Consider the following 20,773-nt stretch of genomic DNA (forward strand, 5'->3'; position numbering starts at 1 on the left):
CGGCATAGCTCAACTCTGTTTTATCTCCCTAGTTCAATGCCTTTTTACCTACATCCGTGACACTTCACATGCTCTATTAAGTTACCTAAGCTATTAAGTTAACAACACAACTGTTGTTGGCAGAATTTCAGGAGGTGTACAGGAGTGAGATAGATTATCTAGTTGAGTCGTGTTTCAACAATAACTTTGCATTCAACATCAAGACCAAGGAACTGATTATGGATGTAAAGGAAGGGGAACTCGAGGGAACACACACCAGGCCTCATCAAGGGATCAGCAGTGGAAAAGGTGGGCAGTTTCAAGTTCATGAGTGTCAACAACTCTGAAGAACGATCCTGGGCCCAACGTACTGATGCAATCACAAAGGTGGCACAAGAGTAGCGATATTATGTTAGAAGTTTGAGGCGGCTTATTATGTCACCAAAGACACTCGCAGATTTCTACAGATGTACCACGGAGACCATTCTGACTGGTTGTACCACCATCCGTTACGGAGGGGCCATTGCGCAAGATCAGAAAAAGCTGCAGTAAGTTGTAATATCAGCCAGCTCCATCATTTGCACTAGTCTCCCCAGCATTCAGGACACCTTCAAAGGGTGATGCCTCAAAAAGGCTGCATCCATCATTAAGGACACCCATCACCCAGGACATAACCTCTTCTCATTGCAAACATCAAGAAGGAAGTACAGGAGCCTGAAGACACACACTAAATGTTTCAAGAATAGCTTCTTCTCCTCTGCCATTAGATTTCTGAATGGACAACGAACCCATGAACACTCCTCACTATTTCTTTTCCTCTATTTTTTGCCGAACAGCAGTGGGGATAGTGCATCACCCTGGTCTATTCCACATCTGATGGTCACTTGTGCTATTGGCTTTGAGTTAACTTCCATCATTGTCCTCCAATGGTCCATTGAGTTCTTGATGAAGGTTCTTAGTGTCTTGTTGATCTTGTACTGAGACAGGCATTCTAGGATCCATGTGTGAGACATTAAGTCATAAGCTTTCTGATAGTCAATCCAAGCTGTGCTTTGATTGGTTTGCTGGTCTTGTAGTCTCGCATGACTGCTTTGCCTACCGGTAGTTGGTGCTTGGAGCCTTTGGTTCCATTACTAATCCCCCTCTGAGCAGGGCTCAGGAATTTACACACGTTTCTGATACAGTAGATGATCCTAACAGACTCACGGGTGAAGTGTCACCTCACCTGGAAGAACTGCTTGGGGCCCTGAATGGTAGTGAGAGAGGTGGTGTAGGGGCAGGTGTAGCATTTGTTCTACTTGCAAGGATAAGTCCCAGGAGGGAGATCAGTGGGGAGGGCTGAGTGGATAAGGGTATCGCAAAGACAGCGATCGATGTGGAAAGCAGAAAGTGGGTTGGAGGGAAAGATGTGCTTGGTGATGGGATCCCTTTGAAGATGGCAGAAGCTACAGAGAATTATGTGCTGGACACGGGGGCTAGTGGGATGGTAGGTGAGGACAAGAGGAACCCTATCCCTGGTAGGGTGGCGGGAGGTTGGGGTAAGAGCAGACGTGCGTAAAATGAAAGAAATATGGTTGAGTGCAGCATTGATGGTGGAGGAAGGAAAGCCCCTTTCTTTGAAGGAAGAGGACATCTCCTTGCAGGTATTGGCCAACCAACCAGACATTGTAATACTGGAAAAGGAACAGAAGAAAGTTATAGTGATAGATGTGGCAATCCCAGAACACAGTTATATCAGTAAGAAAGAATATGAGATGCTGAATAAATACCAGGGCTTGAAAGAGCAGATAGAAAGGATGTGGAAGGTTAAAGCCAGAGTAATCCTGGTGGTGATGGGAGCACTTGGAGTAGTGACACCTGGACTGGGAGAGTGGCTCCAACAAATCCCAGGAATAACATGTGAGATCTCGGTGCAGAAGAGCGCACTGCTAGGAGCCACAAGGATACTGCACCAAACCCTCAGGCTCCCAGGCCTTTGGTAGAGGACCCAAGATAGAGGGAAAAATACACGTACACACCACCCATTAGGAGTGAAAACTATTAGGTATATTGTAACTTACATTTTTTATAATTACATATTGCAATGTACTGCTGCCACACAACAATAAATTACACGATATATGCCGGTGAAATTAAACCTGATTCTGATTCTAATTCTCAATTTTCTTTTCATATAAGGGATATTTTCACTGTGAAAAGCCCCAGGGAGCAAGTCTGTATTGCAATGAAGACAATAAGAACAGGAAATTGGATTTAGACAGCAGTGACACTGTCAGTGGAAAAACTGAAAAGCAGAAAGACTTCAGTACCAAAGCAAAGTCAATGTTCTAACGTACAGCAGCAGATTGGTCAGTTATGGACGATGATAGTAAAGGCAGGCAGCATTGGCAAAAAGTACAAGCAACATATTGAACACTTTAGATGGGATAATATCTTTAGTGAATCACAATAGTCAGTAAATAGACCTACCAATGATTGTAGCTGATTATACTAATCGACCAACACTATTGACCCAAAGATTAATTCAAAGAATTGATGCTGGATCGGAAGGAGGTGTTCAACACAGCTGCTTCAAAATCGCAATGAGACTTTTTTGAATATCAGGCATGTTCAAGCAGAAGAACAGGTTTTACTCTGTCAAACAACGTCCATGGTAAGCCTTGGCCCACTCCATACTCGTTACAAAACTCTGGGAGGAAGAGTTGGGGAAATTAGAGCAAGGTGGGGTTGTAGGAATGATACTCAAATTAGAAGACAAGCCAGAGTGAGAGGGCAACGCCAGCTTCAGGAGTCTTGTCACTCTCTGGTGGATCTGACAATTTGAGTTTCTGGTGATTACAAGATGACATCAAACCCAGCAGCAGGTGAAGAGCAGTGAACACTAGCAATCTCACATATCAATACAGACACTGAAGGAGTTACAGCAAGTTTTCAACAGGATGGATCTGTCATGTGCATTTGCTTAGACGAATATTGATATAGAGAGGCAGCAATATTTCACAATTAATGCACATGACGGTCTGCAAATATACACAAATAGATCTTATGCTGGGAAATTATTACCAAAGATCTCTCAAACTTCAAAAACACAAGATTCTTACTGGATATACAGTAGATCACTGTTTGTAAAATCAAATTGCTGTGATAACAGCCACAAGTAATGAAGAAGAACATTTTCCAGTATCAAAAGTGGTTACACAAACAAAATGTAAAGCTCGAAGGATGCAAGTGTGCATTGATGCAGAAGGCAGTGGCTTATCTCAGGCAAAAGTTAGATGGAACAGATTGTACACAGTCAGAGGAAAAGGGAGAGGAATTGTAAGGCAGAGATATCTAAAAATATTGCAAACCTGCGGTCACTCATTGGCATGGTACAGAACAATGGATTTTTAACAGAATCAGCTCTAAAGCATTAACAGGATGGAATGAATCAAACACCCTGATGGAGACTAATAGTGCATTATAATTCATGATATGAGTCATCAATAGAACAAGGCTGTGTGAAATGAAGGCACAGTATTATCAAACAGAACGTGCTGAGAAGATAAATTTTGGAGACATTTTACAGTAAACGTTCTGGTATTGTGAGCAGTGAGGAAATTCACTACTTGCTGCCTCGGCAAAGCAGCCAACGTAATTAGAGACCCCCCCCACCCACCCAGACATTCTCTCTTCTCCGCACATCACCACCAGACTCACCCCCATCAGGCAGAAGATGCAAAAGCCTGAAAGCACATACCATCAGGCTCAAGGACAGCTCCTGTCCTGCTCTTACAAGACAACTGAAAGAACCTCTTGTACCTCTCGTTATGGCCTTGCATCTTATTGTCTACCAGCACTGCGCTTTCTCTGTAATGGTAACACTTTATTCTGCATTCTGTTACTGCTTTTCCCATGTACTTCCGCAATACATTGACGTGATGGAATTATCGACATGGATAGTATTCAGAACAGTGAGAAGATAAACAAACTTATTTCAGCAAGAGAAGCAGTTAAAATAAAAACTGAAGCCATAGAGGAAGGCATTTTACACAATGTGAAGAAATTTATATGTTAGCTGTGCCAAACCAATCTGACATTCAGAACTGGGTGTTGGAATTGATAGTGGAATATGTACTACACAGAGCAATCTTGTGAAATAGGAGACCAAATTAGAAGTGCATATGTAGATCGCAGGTAATCGAGAATTATGAACACAGCCCAGACTATCATGCAAACCAGGCAACAATTATACCAGTGCCTATGAAAAATAATGTGAGCTGCCTTACTGACTATTGCCCGGTAGCACACACATCTACAGTGATGGAATGCTTTGAGAGGCTGGTCATGACTAGACTGAACTCCTGCCTCAGCAAGGACCTGGACCCAATGCAATTTGCCTGTCACCACAATAGCTCAATGGCAGATACAATCTCAATGGCTCTTCACATGGCTTTAGACCACCTGGACAACACTAACACCTATGTCAGGATGCTGTTCATCGACTACAGCTCAGCATTTAACACCATCATTCCCACAATCCTGATTGAGAAATTGCAGAACCTGGGCCTTTGTACCTCCCTTTGCAATTGGATTCTCGACTTCCTAACCAGAAGACCACAATCTGTGCGAATTGGTGATAACATATCCTCCTCACTGACAACCAATACTGGTGCACCTCAGATGTGTGTGCTTAGCCCACTGCTCTACTCTCTATATGCACATGACTGTGTGGCTAGACATAGCTCAAATACTATCTATAAATTTGCTGACAATACAACCATTGTTGGTGGAGTGGCAAGAGGGCGTACTGGAGTGAGATATGCCAACTAGTGGAGTAGTGCCGCAGCAACAACCTGGCACTCAACATCGGTAAGATGAAAGAGCCAATTATGGACATCAGGAAGGGTAAGACAAAGGAACACATACCAATCCTTGTAGAGGGATCAGAAGTGGAGAGAGTGAGCAGCTTCAAGTTCCTGGGTGTCAAGATCTCTGAGGATCTAATCTGGTCCCAACATATCAATGTAGTTATAAAGAAGTCAAAACAGCAGCTATACTTCATATAGGAGTTTGAAGAGATTTGGTATGTCAACAAATACACTCAAAAACTTCCATAGATGTACTGTGGAGAGCATTCTGACAGGCTGGATCACTGTCTGGTATGGGCAGGCTACCACACAGGACTGAAAGAAGCTGCAGAGGGTTGTAAATTTAGTCGGCTCCATCTTGGGTACTAGCCTACAAAGTACCCAGGACATCTTTAAGGAGCACTGTCTCAGAAAGGTAGCTTCCATTATTAAGGACCTCCAGCACCCAGGGCATGCACTTTTCTCACTGTTACCATCAGGTCGGAGGCACAGAAGCCCAAAGGCACACACTCAGCGATTCAGGAACAGTTTCTTCCCTTCTGCCATCCGATTCCAAAATGGACATTGAACCCTTGGACACTACCTCACTTATTTATATATATATATATAAAATTTCTATTTTTGCATGATTTTTAATCTATTCAATATACATATACTGTAATTAATTTACTTATTTATTATTATTTTCTTTTGGGATTTTTTTCTTCTATATTATGTATTGCATTGAACCGCTGCTGCTAAGTTAATAAATTTCACGTCACATGCCAGTGAAAATAAACCTGATTTGGATTCTGATTCCTCCACGGACTCCATCTACACTTCCCACTACAGTACCTCAGAAAAACAGACAACATAATCAAGGATTCTGTGCATCATGGTCATTCTCTTTTCTCCCTCTCTTGCTCAGTAGAAGATACAATATCTTGAGATCAGTGTGGGCACATGGCCGAGTGGTTAAGGCATTGGACTAGCTACCTGAAGGTTGTGAGTTCGAGCCCCAGCCGAGGGAACGTGTTGTGTCCTTGAGCAAGGCACTTAATCACACATTGCTCTGCGACGATAGTGATGCCAAGCTGTATGGGTCCTAATGCCCTTCTCTTGAACAACATTGGTGTCGTGGAGAGGGGAGACTTGCAGCATGGGCAACTGCTGGTCTTCCATACAACCTTGCCCAGGCCTGTGCCCTGGACAGTGAAGACTTTCCAGGCACAGATCCATGGTCTCACAAGACTAACGGATGCCTTTATTTATTGTTTACATACCACCAGGCTCAGGGACAGTTTTAACCTGCTATAAATCCCTTAATGGACTTCTCATTTGCTAAAAGATGAACTCTTGATCTGCCTTGCACTTCATTTATCTGCCTGCACTGCACCTTCTCTATAACTAGAACATTATATTCTGCATTCTATTTTTCTTTTACTACCTCAATGTACTTACAGTGTGTATGGTTTGATCTGTCTGGATAACAGAATTCTTGGTACACATGACAATAATAAGTCAATTACTAACACTTAATTCCTCTGAGAGATACACAAGAGAATACCAAAGAATATTGTCAGTGTCTCCTGAAGTTGATCAACCAGATTCTGTTGAGAAATGGTACAGTCTTCACTCTGTGTAGTCATATCTCAGGGATTCCCAGGAATCAGTGGAGATGCTGTAATTTTTTCCACAGAGGTTCAAAACATATCTTTGTATCCTTTCCAGAAATGAGCCAAAAACTGATATCTTTCTCAAGCCAAAGTTGAACACAACACCAAAGACACATGTAAGGAAGTCAGTAAGTTATACTGCAGCTTCATAAAACTAGTTAGGCCGCATGGAGTATTGCATACAGTTCTGGTTTTTGTGTTATAGGAAGGATGCAGAAGTGGTTTAGCAGGATGCTGCCTGCATTAGACAGCATGTGCTTTAATGAGAGTTTGGACAAACCTGGGTTGTTTTATCAGGAGCAGAGGAGGCTAAGGGGAGATCTGACAGAGATTTATAAAGTTATGAAAGGCATAGGTACAGAAGACAGACAGGACCTTTTTCCAAGGTTTGAAATGTCTCAAACCAGAGAGCAGCATTTAAGGTGATAGGGAGTAATTTCAAAGGAGATGTGAGGGGCAAGATTTTTTTTTACAGAGAGAAGTCGGTGCATGGAATGTGCTGCGTGGGGTGATGGTAAAGGCAGATACATGACAGATTATTTAAGAGGTGCTTAAATAGGCACATGAATGTGAGGAAAATTGAAAGATATGTACATTCTGTAGGCAGAAGAGATTAGCTTAGTTGGCCATTTGATTACAAATTTAATAGGTTTGGCACAACATTGTGAGCCAAAAGGCCTGATTCTGTACTGTACTGTTCTATGTTCTATAATAAGATGAGAGACAAAGAAAGCCTATGGGGAGGTTAAAGTGTGTAAGCAATGTGAATCTCTTTTAAAGAAGAGTTTATGTAAAATTATTATGTGTGCGCACATGCTCAGAGCGGTAGGAGGGAATGGAGTAAATAAGGCACATAAGGTTTAGAAGCTTTCCATGTCTCCCAATGATTTATTAAATTCCCAATATCATATGCAATTAGATTAAGAACCAACACTTGCATTGCAGAGGTAACTCAAGCAAGGAACCTATCCTAAATCTCTATGGATCACAAGCTAAACCCTCAATGGAGTTGTGTCTAATTCAGATTTACTTGAATAACCCTGGGCTGAGGTCACAGTTATATTCAAATGCCAAAGAATTTGTATTGCTTTCCCTACAGCAGGCTAAAGGGGTGCTTTAAAGAGGTTTTTGAAAACAAATGAAGGTTTGTTGAAGTAAAGAAAAAGGAATTGTCTCTAATAGCAGGAAGATCAGTAACTCTGTATTTTTTATTTACTGCCCATTATGCCACTGGCGTTTAGGTCCTATCTCTGGCTTTGGCCATCTTCTCTATTGTTCCCCAGGTGTAGCTTAGAGTCCTCATTTCTGCCTCTACGGTATGGCACCAAATTGTCTGTGGTCTCCCACATTTCCTCTGCCTTTCAGGAGTCCAATGAAGTGCTGTCTTGATGATGCAGTTGGTCTATTTTCTCATCACATGCCCAATACATCTCCAGAATTTCCTCATGATGATTGTGGCCATGCCCTCTCAATGACACTGAAGGAGTAGGGTGTGGTTGGAGATCTTGCTTATTCAGAAAATACAGAGAATCTTCCAGAGGCTTGACATGAGGAGTGATGACAGCTTGGCAAGGTCGCCCTCTGTCATGCACTCGTACAAGAGTGTGGACAGAAGGCAGCTCCGTGACATTGATTTAAAGGGATTGGCAGAAGTACAAAGGGATGAGGAGAACCCTTTTTTCATGCAGTGAATTATCCTGCAATGTCTCAAAGAGCGTTGGAGGCACATTTAGCAACATTCAACAGGGAACTGGATTAATGTCTTTGGAGATTAATGGGGAAGAGGTATAGAATTAATTAGATGCCTTTTCCTCAGAACCAGCAGAGACATGGCAGCCTGAATGGTCTCTGCACAGGATGAAGCTCGGGAAATTTTAAGACCAGCCTTTACTGGAACCAATGAAAACCATATACTGGAATCACTTGGGAAATAACACGAAGTCCCAAGCATTTAATTAGAGGTCTATCACAAGCCTAACACTCCTGAATCTGAACTAGATTTCCTACTACAATAAATTCCTGGTATAAGGGCACTAACAGACAAACTACAATGCTACGAAATTCAACCCGGAATCAGTAGTAGAAAACATGTGTTTACAGTTTAGGCTTTGCCTTCTGAATTTTGGTTCCACTGATTAATTGAAGTGAATGGAACCAAATTTCAAAAGCAGAGCGTGATGCTGTTACTACACAGTACGTATAGCGTTTCTTACCAGGGATTAATTTCTAGGGAAGAGGTTGCTGGCAGTAATTTTCTGCAAGAGGCATTCTAAAAAATTACAAAATCACAAAATCAATCCCTCCAACTTCAGTGCATTAAAGATTCCATACACTACTGCTCTTGCAATTAAAATGTATATGTTGAAGGCAATTATTTTGTGAATGAATACAATTTGTAGCCCTGTTTACTTTAACCAAAAAGGACACCATGACTTGAAACTAAAATTGAAGGTGATTTGATGAGGCATGGGAGGGGCTTCACGTTGACTATTTGATCAAAATATCCTTCCATTCTTTTCCTTCATAAGTGTTCTTCTATCTTCTTTCAAATATAGCTATTTAATTATGGTAATGAGTTCCACATTCTAACCACTTTCTGCATAATGCATACTTTTAACCTTCCCATTTCCCAGCATGACCATGTCACCAATTCTTCTCGGGTGAAGCTGCTTGCTTTAATAATTTTGCTAAACTTGCCTACAGAGAAATTGCAGCAGAGTATTTATTAAATACCATGAGACAAAGGGCAGCACATCAGTGCAGTCCATTTAAGCAGTGGTGCTGCCGTGTACAAGACAGGCTGTGTTGTGCAAAGTTGTGCTCTACCTGCTACAGGGGGAACGAAAAGAGATAGAAAAATCCTAGAGAAGGTGGAAAATCTTTACAAGACCATTTACCAATATTGAGAAAAGGCAATGATCAAGAAAGGTTGAAGGAACTGGGATTATTTTCTCTAGAAAGGAAATGATCAATAGGTGACCTGCTAAAATTGATGGACTGATGGGGTAAAAGGAGAGGTAATGTTTCTACTTATGGAGCAGTCGAAAGTCTCAGGCTATAAATATAAGATGGCCACTAATACAGATATTCCTCAGCTTACCAGCCTTCAATTTACGAATCTTTGTTATAATATCATTGACCCTTTGGGATAGGAGCCTTCAATTTCAGAAGCTATTTCTCACTGTATCAAATAGCACACAAGCTCCATGGATAGGAATACACTATAGGTATCAAAATTCCCAGAAAAGCGTTTTGCACTGCATTTTCAATTGATGAAACTTTGCTCGAGGTTTTCAAAAATACATCCTGTCCATATGTCCGTAAGACAAAAGAGCAGAATTAGGCCATTTGGTCCATCGCGTCTGTTCTGCTATTCGATCATGGTTGATTTATTTTCCCCACAACCTCATTCCCCTGCCTTCTTCCTGTAATCTTTAGAGTCCTTACTAACCAAGAACCTATCAACTTCTGCTTTAAATATACCCAATGACTTGGCCTCCACCACCTTCCATGGCAACAAATTCCAGATTCAGGTCCATACATCAAGGAGTGACAATAAACTGGACAAGTATTTGGGGAATGAAAATCGCAGGGATATGGGAGGAAAGGAGTAAAATAGAACCAATGGACACAATGCTACTGTCACCAAAGTACCTCTCTTACAAGAAGTCCCCCTCCAGCTCTTAATTCAGATTGGTCCTCCTTGCAATGCTATTTAGATTTGTGCATTATCAGAAGTTCTGTCTTCCCAATGAAGTATCTTACTGAGGTCCTCTTAAGTACTGAAGAGATCCTGCAGTTCCATTGTGAAGAAGAGGGGAAGATTTATCCTAGTGATCTGCCCAAGATTTATCCTCTCCACCAGGCCTTCTCAAAAATTGTCATTATCATCTTGCTCCTTGTGGAAGCTTGCTGTGTACAAATTGACCACCATGTTGCCTGCATTACAGCAGTGGCTGCAGACAAAAACAAATGAATTACTGTCTGTGAAGTATCTTAGATTATTCTGAGCTTATAAAGTGTGTTATATCAATGGATGTTCTTTCTTCACAGGGTAAGCATGCTCAGAACAACACATAAATTGAGTTTACAGCATTGTAACCTTTGGATTTGAATTGCTGCAATACTCAATCAATATAGGTTACCTCTGCTTTACAACAAACTGGACACAGTTTGATACCGAATCCAAGTACTATTTTCCCATTATTCACTAAAATGCACTCATATACCTCTACTGCCATCTGCTGAGCTGTATCAATAATGCACCATTATTGTCATTGCCTTTCATCTTACTGGGATACAGTCTATAGGTATCAGTCTCTCTCCTGCTGATCTCACACAAAATTTCTTCAGTTGTGTAGGACCTTCAAAAGGAGCCATTCAACTAAGGAAGGTGGTGAGGGTACACAAGTTAATTCTGTCCTCAGCTTGATTTCCAGAGACTTTAGCACAAAAAGTTGGGGTGAGACTCCAGCAAAGAGAAGGGCAGTAAACTGGTATCATTTCATGTGGACATAAGAGGTCTCACCATTGAAAAGAAGAGTCCCCAAGTGTTCTGGACAATGATTATCCTTTAACATTTCTAAAAGAATTTATTGTTGTGAGTTAGAACAGACCTTGAACAAGAAATGAAGCTTGAAGTCTTCTGTAAGTGTACAAACATGGCCTTGTAATGGGGTGAGCATGCCCAGAACCTCACATGTTCACAAGATCTCATGGTTTCAGACAGTGAGGGATTTTACCTCTGATTACTTCATCTTTAAAGAGACTGAAGAGGGTAGTGTACCACAGGCAAACCCTCCCTACCATTGACAGGATCTAAATGAGGAGTGGCCACAAGCAGGCAGCATCTACCATCAAGTTCCCCACCATTCTAGTAATGCCCTCTTTTCACTGCTATCATTGGGCAGGAGGTACAGAAAGCTGAAGTCCCACATCACCAAGTTCAGGAACAGCTGCTTTCCTACAGCTGTTGAGTTTGTGAACCAATCCACACAACCCTAACATCACCTCAGCAATGGAACATTACAGACTACCTCTTGCACTACCATGGATGTGTCCCTGATTATACCTTTTTACACCTTTTGCACACTTTTTTACCTCTTGTTTCATTGTCTTGTAAATTTTACATAAAATTTATTTTCTGTATGTATCTTTGTGCCTGTGATGCTGCTGTAAGCAAGATTTTTATTGTACCGGTACTTGAGCACATGACAATAAACTTGACTTGAGTTGTAGATGCCTGAGTGTGTGAACAAAGTGGCACAATACAAGCTGAGTACCCAACCATCTGAAATTCCGACCTCTGAAATCAAACATTTTTCTGAGTGCTGACATGATGTCACAAATGGAAAATTCCGCAAGATGCTGGGAAGGTTCCCGGGCGATGATCAGGTAGATCTCTGCACACCACAGACAGTTCTGAGAAGCGAACATATGTAACGAACAGAAGTTAATGAAAAATAGAAAAACACTGCATAAAGTGAAAAATGAAGATCTGGAGTGAACATATGCCGCTTAACAGTGTGCTGATCATGAAACAAGCAAAGATCTATCATGATGAACTGAAAATTGAAAGTAATTGTGAATATTCACCCGGCTGGTTGCAGAGATTTAAGAAAAGGAACAGCATTAAATTTTTAAAGTGTCTGTTGATCACAATAATCTTGCACCACAAGTCTACAATGCTTATGGTTTTTGTACCTTACGTAACAGCATTACATTTTTTAAGTGTCACTGATGAAAATATAACACAAGCACAAATCTACAATGTTGATTGTTTTAATACTGTACATAAAACCTGAAAAAATACAAATACACGGCATTGTGGGTGGAGACTGAAAGCCTGCCGTTGTTTGTTGTTCAACAGCTGATTTAGGTATTCTCCTGATGCTGGTGTGCTGCTTTTGTTACCCTGAACATATTATATCTTCATTATATTATGAAAATTATATTATGGTATGTAATAATTCTTACTGTTATTTAACAAGTGTAAGACAAAACTGCTTACCGGTAACACATAAATTCAGAGTTGGAAATGATGGTGTTCCCAAGCTTTCTCATTATATATTCTAAAATCTGAAAAAGTTCAAAATCCAAAACATTTCCAGCCCCAAGCATTTTGGATAAGGCACACTCAGCCTGTAGCGATGCATTGTTTAGACTACTAAGTGGATAACTAAGAGGCTCGGACTAGTGATACAAAGACCTGAATTCCAATTCCACGACAACAGCTAAGGAATTTAAATGTAGTTAAAATCTGGAATTCAGAAATGACCAGCTTGTTTTGTAGTACGAACATAAACTCCCAGATTGTTGTTAAAAACCCATCTGCTTTATCAATGCAGCGGAGTAAATCTGCCATCCTTACTTGATCTGTCCTAGGTATAACTCCAAACCAACAATAATGTGGTCAATTCTGAAAGGCTTGGCCAGCTACCATGTTCATGGGCATTTAGTTCAGGCCCGCCTCATCGTGAGGCCAGCATCCCAAAAATGGAAAAACATAAAGCGTATGGAATACTTGCCTTCATTATCCAGGGCATAGAGTATACGAGCAGGAGTACCATCTTATAGACCATTAATTAGGCCACACTGATTTACTGTGTACAGCTCTGATCACCACACTATAGGAAGGGCGTGACTGCACTTGAGTAGGTGCAGAGGAGATTCGCCAGGGTGGAGAGTCTCAATTATGAGGCCAAACGGGACAGGTTGGGTTCATTTTCCTTGTCATGGAGAAGGCCGAGTGAAAACCTGATAGAGGTATACAACATTATGAGAGACATTTTTCCCATAAAGAGTACAAAATTTAGAGGGCATAGGTTCAGAGTGAAGGATAGAAGATTTAGAGAGATTCTGAGGAGCAACTTTTCACCCCGAGCTCGGTTAGAATCTGCGACACACAGTCGAGGTGGTTGCTGGAGGTAGGGGGTACACCCACAACATTTAAGGAACATTATGATGAGTACTTGAGTTGGCAAGGCTATAGACCACATGCTGGCAAATGGGATGAGTGTAGATGGGTATTTGGTGGTCGGTATGGACATGGTGGAGCAAGGGATTGGTTTCTGCAGTGTACAATTCCATGCATCCATAAAATTGGCTGCTAATGTCATCTCCATTTCAGTAGTAGGCATACTTAAAAATATTTCTTCAGCTAAGGCATCTTGAAACATCATTAAAAAAAATGAGAAATCTGCTATGCGTGAAGACTTCTGCCTGGTTTTCTCTCCAAACCTGTATTCAGCAAAATACAGGGGAGATTTACAAGGATGTTGCCTGGATTGGGGAGCATGCCTTATGAGAATAGGTTGAGTGAACTCGGCCTTTTCTCCTTGGAGTGACAGAGGATGAGAGGTGACCTGATAGAGGTGTACAAGATAATGAGAGGCATTGATCGTGTGGATAGTCAGAGGCTTTTTCCCAGGGCTGAAATAGTTAGCACGAGAGGGCATAGTTTTAAGGTGTTTGGAAGTAGGAGAGGAGATGTCAGGGGTAAGATTTTTTTCTCAGAGAGTGGTGAGTGCGTGGAATGGGCTGCCAGCAGCGGTGGTGGAGACTGAAACAACAGGGTCTTTGAAGAGACTCCTGGATAGGTACATGGAGCTTTGAGAGATAGAGAGCTATGGGTAAGACTAGGTCGTTCTAAGGTAAGGACATGTTCGGCACAGCTTTGTGGGCTGAAGGGCCTGTATTGTGCTGTAGGTTTTCTATGTTTCTAACAAAACATTACCAGTTCAAAGTGAGAGGAAAAGCCAGTTAATTGATTCTGCTTGCTTCCCACAGATGCTGCCTGGCCTACTATGTATTTCCCATATTTTTGTTTTGATTTAATATTAAAGTCAAGAATCCCATCACTTGGAGAAAACGTTGAAAAGATTACTATTCAGCAAATAGACAACAAGGAAACTGAGACTGAGTGGAATACCAAGGTCCTTGAGCCTTACACCATGGCAACAAATTTCTATCAATGGTTCTTCTGATAGTTTATCATTTCACAGAAGGTGAGATGACTTTGAAAGAGCAGAAGATACAAAAGGATCCTTGAGAAGAGAAGGAAATGCAGTGGGATATACAGGAATGAGTGAAAGGACTGACACAGATGCAATGGACAAAATGACCTTTCTCCGTTGTGCTGTTCCCATCTGACACAATACCATTTAATACAAAGGCACTAAATCTGACCTCAGCGCTTAGAAATTTTAGCTCTTAGGTGAGTTTGCAAAGTGATATGTCCCAAACTTTAGTCTGTTACTCTTGGTGAGATTGATTGGTTTATAAATTTATACATTTGCTTTGAACTTTGATTTGATCTAGATCAGTCTGTACTGGGCAATCTTTCTGAAGGTCATCAGCTTGAAACATTATCTCTGTTTATTCATCCACAGATTCTGCCTGATGGGCTGAACACTTCCAGCACTGTAGTTTTTTCTTATCAGTTTCGACTTACCCTTGTGTGATTACAGTATGTCCACCCAAGAGGACAACTGAAAACTTCATCCAGAAGATAGAAGCTCCCACACTAAGGTAACCTTTCAGTACCACACCAGAATGTCCACCAACAATTTGAACATACAACCTTCTGCATCAGAAGCACCAAATGAAGGGTGTTAGCTTTAGTTCACAGAAAACAACTGATTAAAGCACGTTCCCTCAACACTAAGATGTGAGAACAAGCCAGAAAGACTACAGTTTCCAGGAAAGCGATCTATTATTTTGCCTGGGTCTAATTCCTTGCCATTGAACTAGTTTACCAGAAGTAATTTTGAAAATCAAAGTGAAATGATGGAGATAGTTAATGGCCCTGCAGTGACACTACTATCCAGCAATTTAATTTTAAATCAAATCCTTTTGATTTGGTCTACCTTTGAGCTAATAGATTAAAGTGTATTGAATGTGATTATGCTGCACACAGTGCATGCTGCCAGGCTAAGTTTCCCGTAAAGGAGCTGAAAGTAAAGCACATCGCATTGCCATTTTATTAAATGGTATTTTATCAGGTACACTCCAAATAATTCTCCTTGGATTCAGGCCCAATACTTTACATCCAACCAACACAACTTAATGAAGCAAGATACTCTGGATATTATTGCAAAGCTGTGTTTTGGACCTTTATGGGGACAAATTGACTGTCACTGCATCTCTTCCAATTTTTCCCATTTGCCTTCTCCATTCTCAGTGGTGGTGCTGTAGAAGTTGTCATCAAAGCAAATGTCACCTGAATGGTACACACTGTACACGGAGTATGGCAGAAGAAATGCCAGACTCTCAATCCAGGGAGAGGCACAAGAGACAGCAGTGCTGAAATCTGGAGCAACACAGAAGATGCTGGAGGAACTCAGTGAGTCAGGCAGCATCTGCAGAGAGAAATGGACAGTTGACATTTTGAGTCAAGTCATTTCATCTGCATCCAGATGAAGGGTCTCGATCTGAAATATGGATTGTACACTTCCCTCCACAGATACTGCCTGACCTGTTGAGGTACTCCGGCATGTTGTTTGGTGCTCTCAGTCTAAGAGCTTACTTTATTCATTATTGTGTCCATAACTGGGTAACATGCTGATGTTGAATTGCACTCCACACCATTGCTGGGGACCATTTCATTGAATACCTTTGCTTTGTCCATTGCCACAGCCAGAATCTCCAAAGGACAACAATTTCAGTTCCACTTCAGAATCAGGTTTAATGTCATTGGCAAATGTCATGGTATTTTACATACCAAATCTCCTCAAACTCTCTGTCTTCAGAGATGTTGACACCCATTTCTCATTCTCACACCGATATATCTGTCCATGCCCTCCTCTACTGCCATGATGAAGGTAGATGTAGGTTGGAGGAGCCACACCTTCTATTCCAGAGAACCATAGAATACTACAGCACAGAAAGCAGGCCATTTGGCCCTTCTAGTCTGTGCCGATACATTATTCCGCTAGTCCCATTGACCTGCATCCAGTCCATAACCCTCCAGACCTCTCCCATCCATGTACCTATCCAATTTATTGTTAAAACTTAAGAGTGAGCCCGCATTTACCACGTCAGATGGAAGCTCATTCCACACTCCCACCACTCTCTGAGTGGTTCCCCTAATTTTCCCCCTAAACCTTTCCCCTTTCACCCTAAAGCCATGTCCTCTCGTATTTATCTCTCCTAACCTAAGTGGAAAGAGCCTATTCACATTTACTCTGTCTATACCCCTCATAATTTTAGTTTTACCCTTCTTAGTAGTCTTCAACCTTTCAGCATAAATATTGAATTCTCTAACTTCCAGTAACCATACCTCTCTTCTTCTTCCACCCCTTTGTTCTCCTTCAGTCTGTTGCCCTTCTCTCCCCTTCCCTCATGAGCTGCCTCCCTCAGGTTCCCCACTTCCTTCCCTTTATTCCATGGTTTACTATCCTCTCCAATCAAATTGCTTCTTTTTCAACCCTTTCTCTCTTTCAGCTATCACCCATCAGCTTCTCACATGATCTCCTTTCGTCGCTTGTCCCCCACTAACCCAGCTTCCCCCTCACCTGGTCTCACCTGTCTCCTTGTGCTCCTCCACCTTCCGACAGCACCTTGTTCTATTTTCCACCCGCTTCCCTTCTAGTCCTGATGAAGAGTTTTGGCCCAAGGTGTTGACTGTTCATTTCCCTCCATTGATGCTGCTCGACCTGTTGAGTTCCTTCATCAATCTGGGTGTGTTGCTCAAGATTTCCAGCATCTGCAGAGTCTCTTGTGCCTCATCATGCTACCTATCCTGAAGCTTAGGAGGCTGAGGTGTGATCATATAGGGGTTTATAAAGTCACAAGGGACATAGATGAAGTGAATGGGTAGGGGGATTTAAGGGGAGAGGGGATAGATTTAAAGTGGACCTAAAGGGCAATCTTTTCACACAGAGTGTGGTGTGTCTATGGAATGAGCTGCTAGAGGAAATGATTGAGACAGGTACCATAGCAAAGCTTTGTTTTGCTTCTCTATTAGTTGTTACATGATTATATTAAGTTCTCTCTTCTCCCATCAGGAAGGGGATAAAAATGCCTGAAGCACATATTGCTGGCTCAAGGGCAGATTCTATCTCACCATCGTAAGACCAATGAATGGTCCCCTAGTTCTTTAACAAGGACTCTTGACCGCAGAGTCTACTTTGCCATGGCCTTGCACCTTATTGTTTGCAGCACTGCACTTCCTCTTGAACTGTGATATTTTACTCTACATTCTGTTACTGTTTTCCCACATAATACCTCCATGCACTGCAGTGATGAAATGACCTGTAAAGATGGCAGCAAAACAAAGTTCTTCACTGTAGCTTGGTGCATGTGACAATAATAAACCAACTTATTCATTATAAATGCTTTTCTTTTCATTCATATTCCAGCAAAGAAAGAAAAGTTCAACAAAATAGATTTGCATTTAATTAACTTCATTCTTTTTAGTCCAACTGAGCTACGTTGCTGTTACTCACGTATTGTGGGCTGTAATAGGCGGGCCCAAGTGACATGTCTCTGGAAGGAGGTAGGTGTCTGGACAGAGCACCATTTTCAGCCTCTTCGTAGCCGTAGGATTGGCTTGGTGCAGGAATCGATGGTGCACTAGCTGCAGGGCTCATTACTAACTGCAGTGGAGAGAAGAGAAAACCATTATCTTTATAATGACAGCACACAGCCTTGATTATTGTTCAACTGAAATTAGACAATGGATCCTTATTAATGTGACTTGATCTGAGTTTGCATGTAACCTGCAATGACACTATCAGACTTACCAGTTTTTAATGGAAGATAGAGTCATAGTTCCAATTCAAATTAACTATGAACTTCTCTTGCACGATAAAGGTGATCTCTTGCTCAACCTCATCATGGCACCTCTGCTTCTGCTTGGTACTGCGCAAGCACTGCCAGACAGCTGCTTTAACGCACAGTCGGTGTGAACGGCATGCGAGTTAAATTGTAAAATAAGCTTTTTTGACTAGATCCCCCAAATCGATTTGATTGAGTCTATCTTTAAAAATATTAATGTCAGAAATACTGCGCAGGTCTGGCGGCAGAAGATTCCATTCTCTTGTTGATCTTGGGTAGAGGGAGTACTGGTAGCAAATCTTATTGAATGAAGGAGTTTCCCATATGTGAAGCCCAGTTTGCTGTCGAGTTGAACTGACCCTGTGACGAATTTGGATGTTTGATGGAGTGATGTTGTGAACTTCTTTGAAAATGAAAATTAACCGTAGTTTAATACATCGGTTTTCAAGTGGTTCCTATTGAAGGTTAGAAAGCATGTTGGCGACACTGGATTTCCTGCTGTAATCGTTTAACACAAAGCGAGCAGCACGGCGTTGGATTTTTTCATGGACTTCTTATTGTTAGCTTGATGAGGATCCTATATGGCCGCGTCATACTCAAGCTTTGGATGGACGAGTGTCTTGTATGCCATGTCCTTGACGGATTTACTACACAAGTGGAGGTTTCATCTCAGGATACCCAACATTTTATTTGCTTTGGCTGTAATCTGATTGACGTGAGATGCCCAGTTAAGATCCTTGCTAATTTCAACACCAAGATCTGGGTGGTCGGTGACTGTTTCAAGAATCTGTCCATTCATGTTATATGTCATGTTGATTGGTTTAACTTTGTGACTGACATGCATAGCATAACATTTAGTTGAGCTGAAGGACACTTACGCCTTACTGGTCTACCTGCCCTGCACTTTCTCTGCGGCTGTAACTCTACATTCTTCACTTTGTTTTGCTTTCCCTTTGTGCTACTTCCATGTATTTATCAACATGACTGGAGAAGGTCTCGATCCAAAACGTCAACTTTACTCTTTTCCATAGATGCTGTCTGGCCTGCTGAGTTCCTCCTACATTACCCATGAGGCCTTCCTTAGAAAGGAACTTACTGAAAAGTCAGAGAGTTATGCTTTCCCTCACATTTATTGCACTGCACAGTGTTACAGCATATCCAGGCTTGGATTTTGTGCATGCTGGCAAATTTCCCCATCTACTACATCTGGAGTTCATGCTGCTCTCAGTATCTGTGCTGGGGCTGATTCCTGAGATGAGAGGGTTATCTTGTGAGGAGAGGTGAACAAGACTGGCTCAGTGTTGGGGGTACAAATGTTTAAAAGACTTTAAGACAGATGTATAGTCGGGCAACATTTAGAGGTTAACTCACTAATGCCAGCAAATGGGACTAAACCAGGAAGACACCTTGATCGCAGATACAAGAGTTTCTGCTGATGGTGGAAATCTTGAGTAATGCACACAAAAAGTTGAAGGAACTTAGCAGTCAAGCAGCATCCATGGAAGAGAATAAACAGTCAAAGCTTCGGGTCAAGACCCTTCATCCGGACTCGGCCTGAAACCTCATCTGTATATTCCCCTCCTTAGACGCTCCCTGACTTGTTGAGTTCCTTCACCGTTTTGTGTGCGGCATGGTATGGACAAGTTGAGCCAAAGGACCAGTTTCCATACTGTTTATCTCTGACTCTATGCACTCCAGAGGATGAGGGATGATCTGATTAAAACATACAAAATTCTTACGGTGGTTCGCAGGGTAAATTCAGGGTTGAGGCTTCCACTGGATGATATTGGGGGGCGGGGGGGAAGGCATCATAGGCTCAAGAAATAAGAGGTCAGCCATAAGAAGAAATACTACAGAGAGAGACCAGTAAATCTTCAAAATTCTTTATCCAAGTTGGCTTTTGGGGGCTCATCTGATAAGATTATACAAAACAGAGATATTAACAGAAAATCAGAAGCACTTCGAACAAGCTTGCTCCAGAGAAGTCTAAAGATATGTGTTGAGCTACTCGGTGTGGGTGTAAACTCAAAATTGGTCCTAAAAGGGGATTGATTTGTTGATAGTAGGATACAATATTAGAGCAGAGGTTAAAGATCAGCCATGATCTTTATAAATGAACTTGATTCTGACTCCGATTACGACAGAGGGTTGTAATTTAGTCAGCTCCATCTTGGGTACTAGCCTACAAAATACCCAGGACACCTTCAAAGAACAGTGTCTCAGAAAGGCAGCGTCCATTATTAAACACTCCTAGCACCCAGGACACGTCCTTTTCTCACTGTTACCATCAGGTAGGAGGTTCAGAAACCTGAAGGCACACACTCAGCGATTCAGGAACAGCTTCTTCCCCTCTGCCATCTTATTCCTAAATGGACATTGAACCCGTGAACACTACCTCACTTTTTTAATATATATTATTTCTGATGTTGCACGATTTTTAATCTATTCAATATACATATACTGTAACTGATCTACTTTTTTTTCTTCTATATTATGCATTGCATTGAACTG

General features: G+C 41.6%; 1 protein-coding gene across 9 annotated transcripts in view; it reads right to left on the reverse strand.

Moving 5' to 3' along the window:
* The window catches only part of stpg2 (sperm-tail PG-rich repeat containing 2), a 751,871-nt gene that overhangs the window by 708,716 nt on the left and 22,382 nt on the right, over positions 1-20,773 (reverse strand). For all 9 annotated transcript variants that reach the window (XR_010017760.1, XR_010017759.1, XM_063046887.1 and 6 more), the window contains exon 4: positions 17,932-18,081. Coding sequence is in view for 7 of the 9 variants with exons in the window: in XM_063046887.1 (XP_062902957.1) it covers positions 17,932-18,081 (150 nt within the window). In the remaining 2 variants the exon portion in view is untranslated. The remainder of the gene's footprint in view (positions 1-17,931; positions 18,082-20,773) is intronic.

The sequence above is a fragment of the Mobula hypostoma genome, chromosome 4, assembly GCF_963921235.1.
Source record: "Mobula hypostoma chromosome 4, sMobHyp1.1, whole genome shotgun sequence".
NCBI classification, from domain to species: Eukaryota; Metazoa; Chordata; class Chondrichthyes; order Myliobatiformes; family Myliobatidae; genus Mobula; species Mobula hypostoma.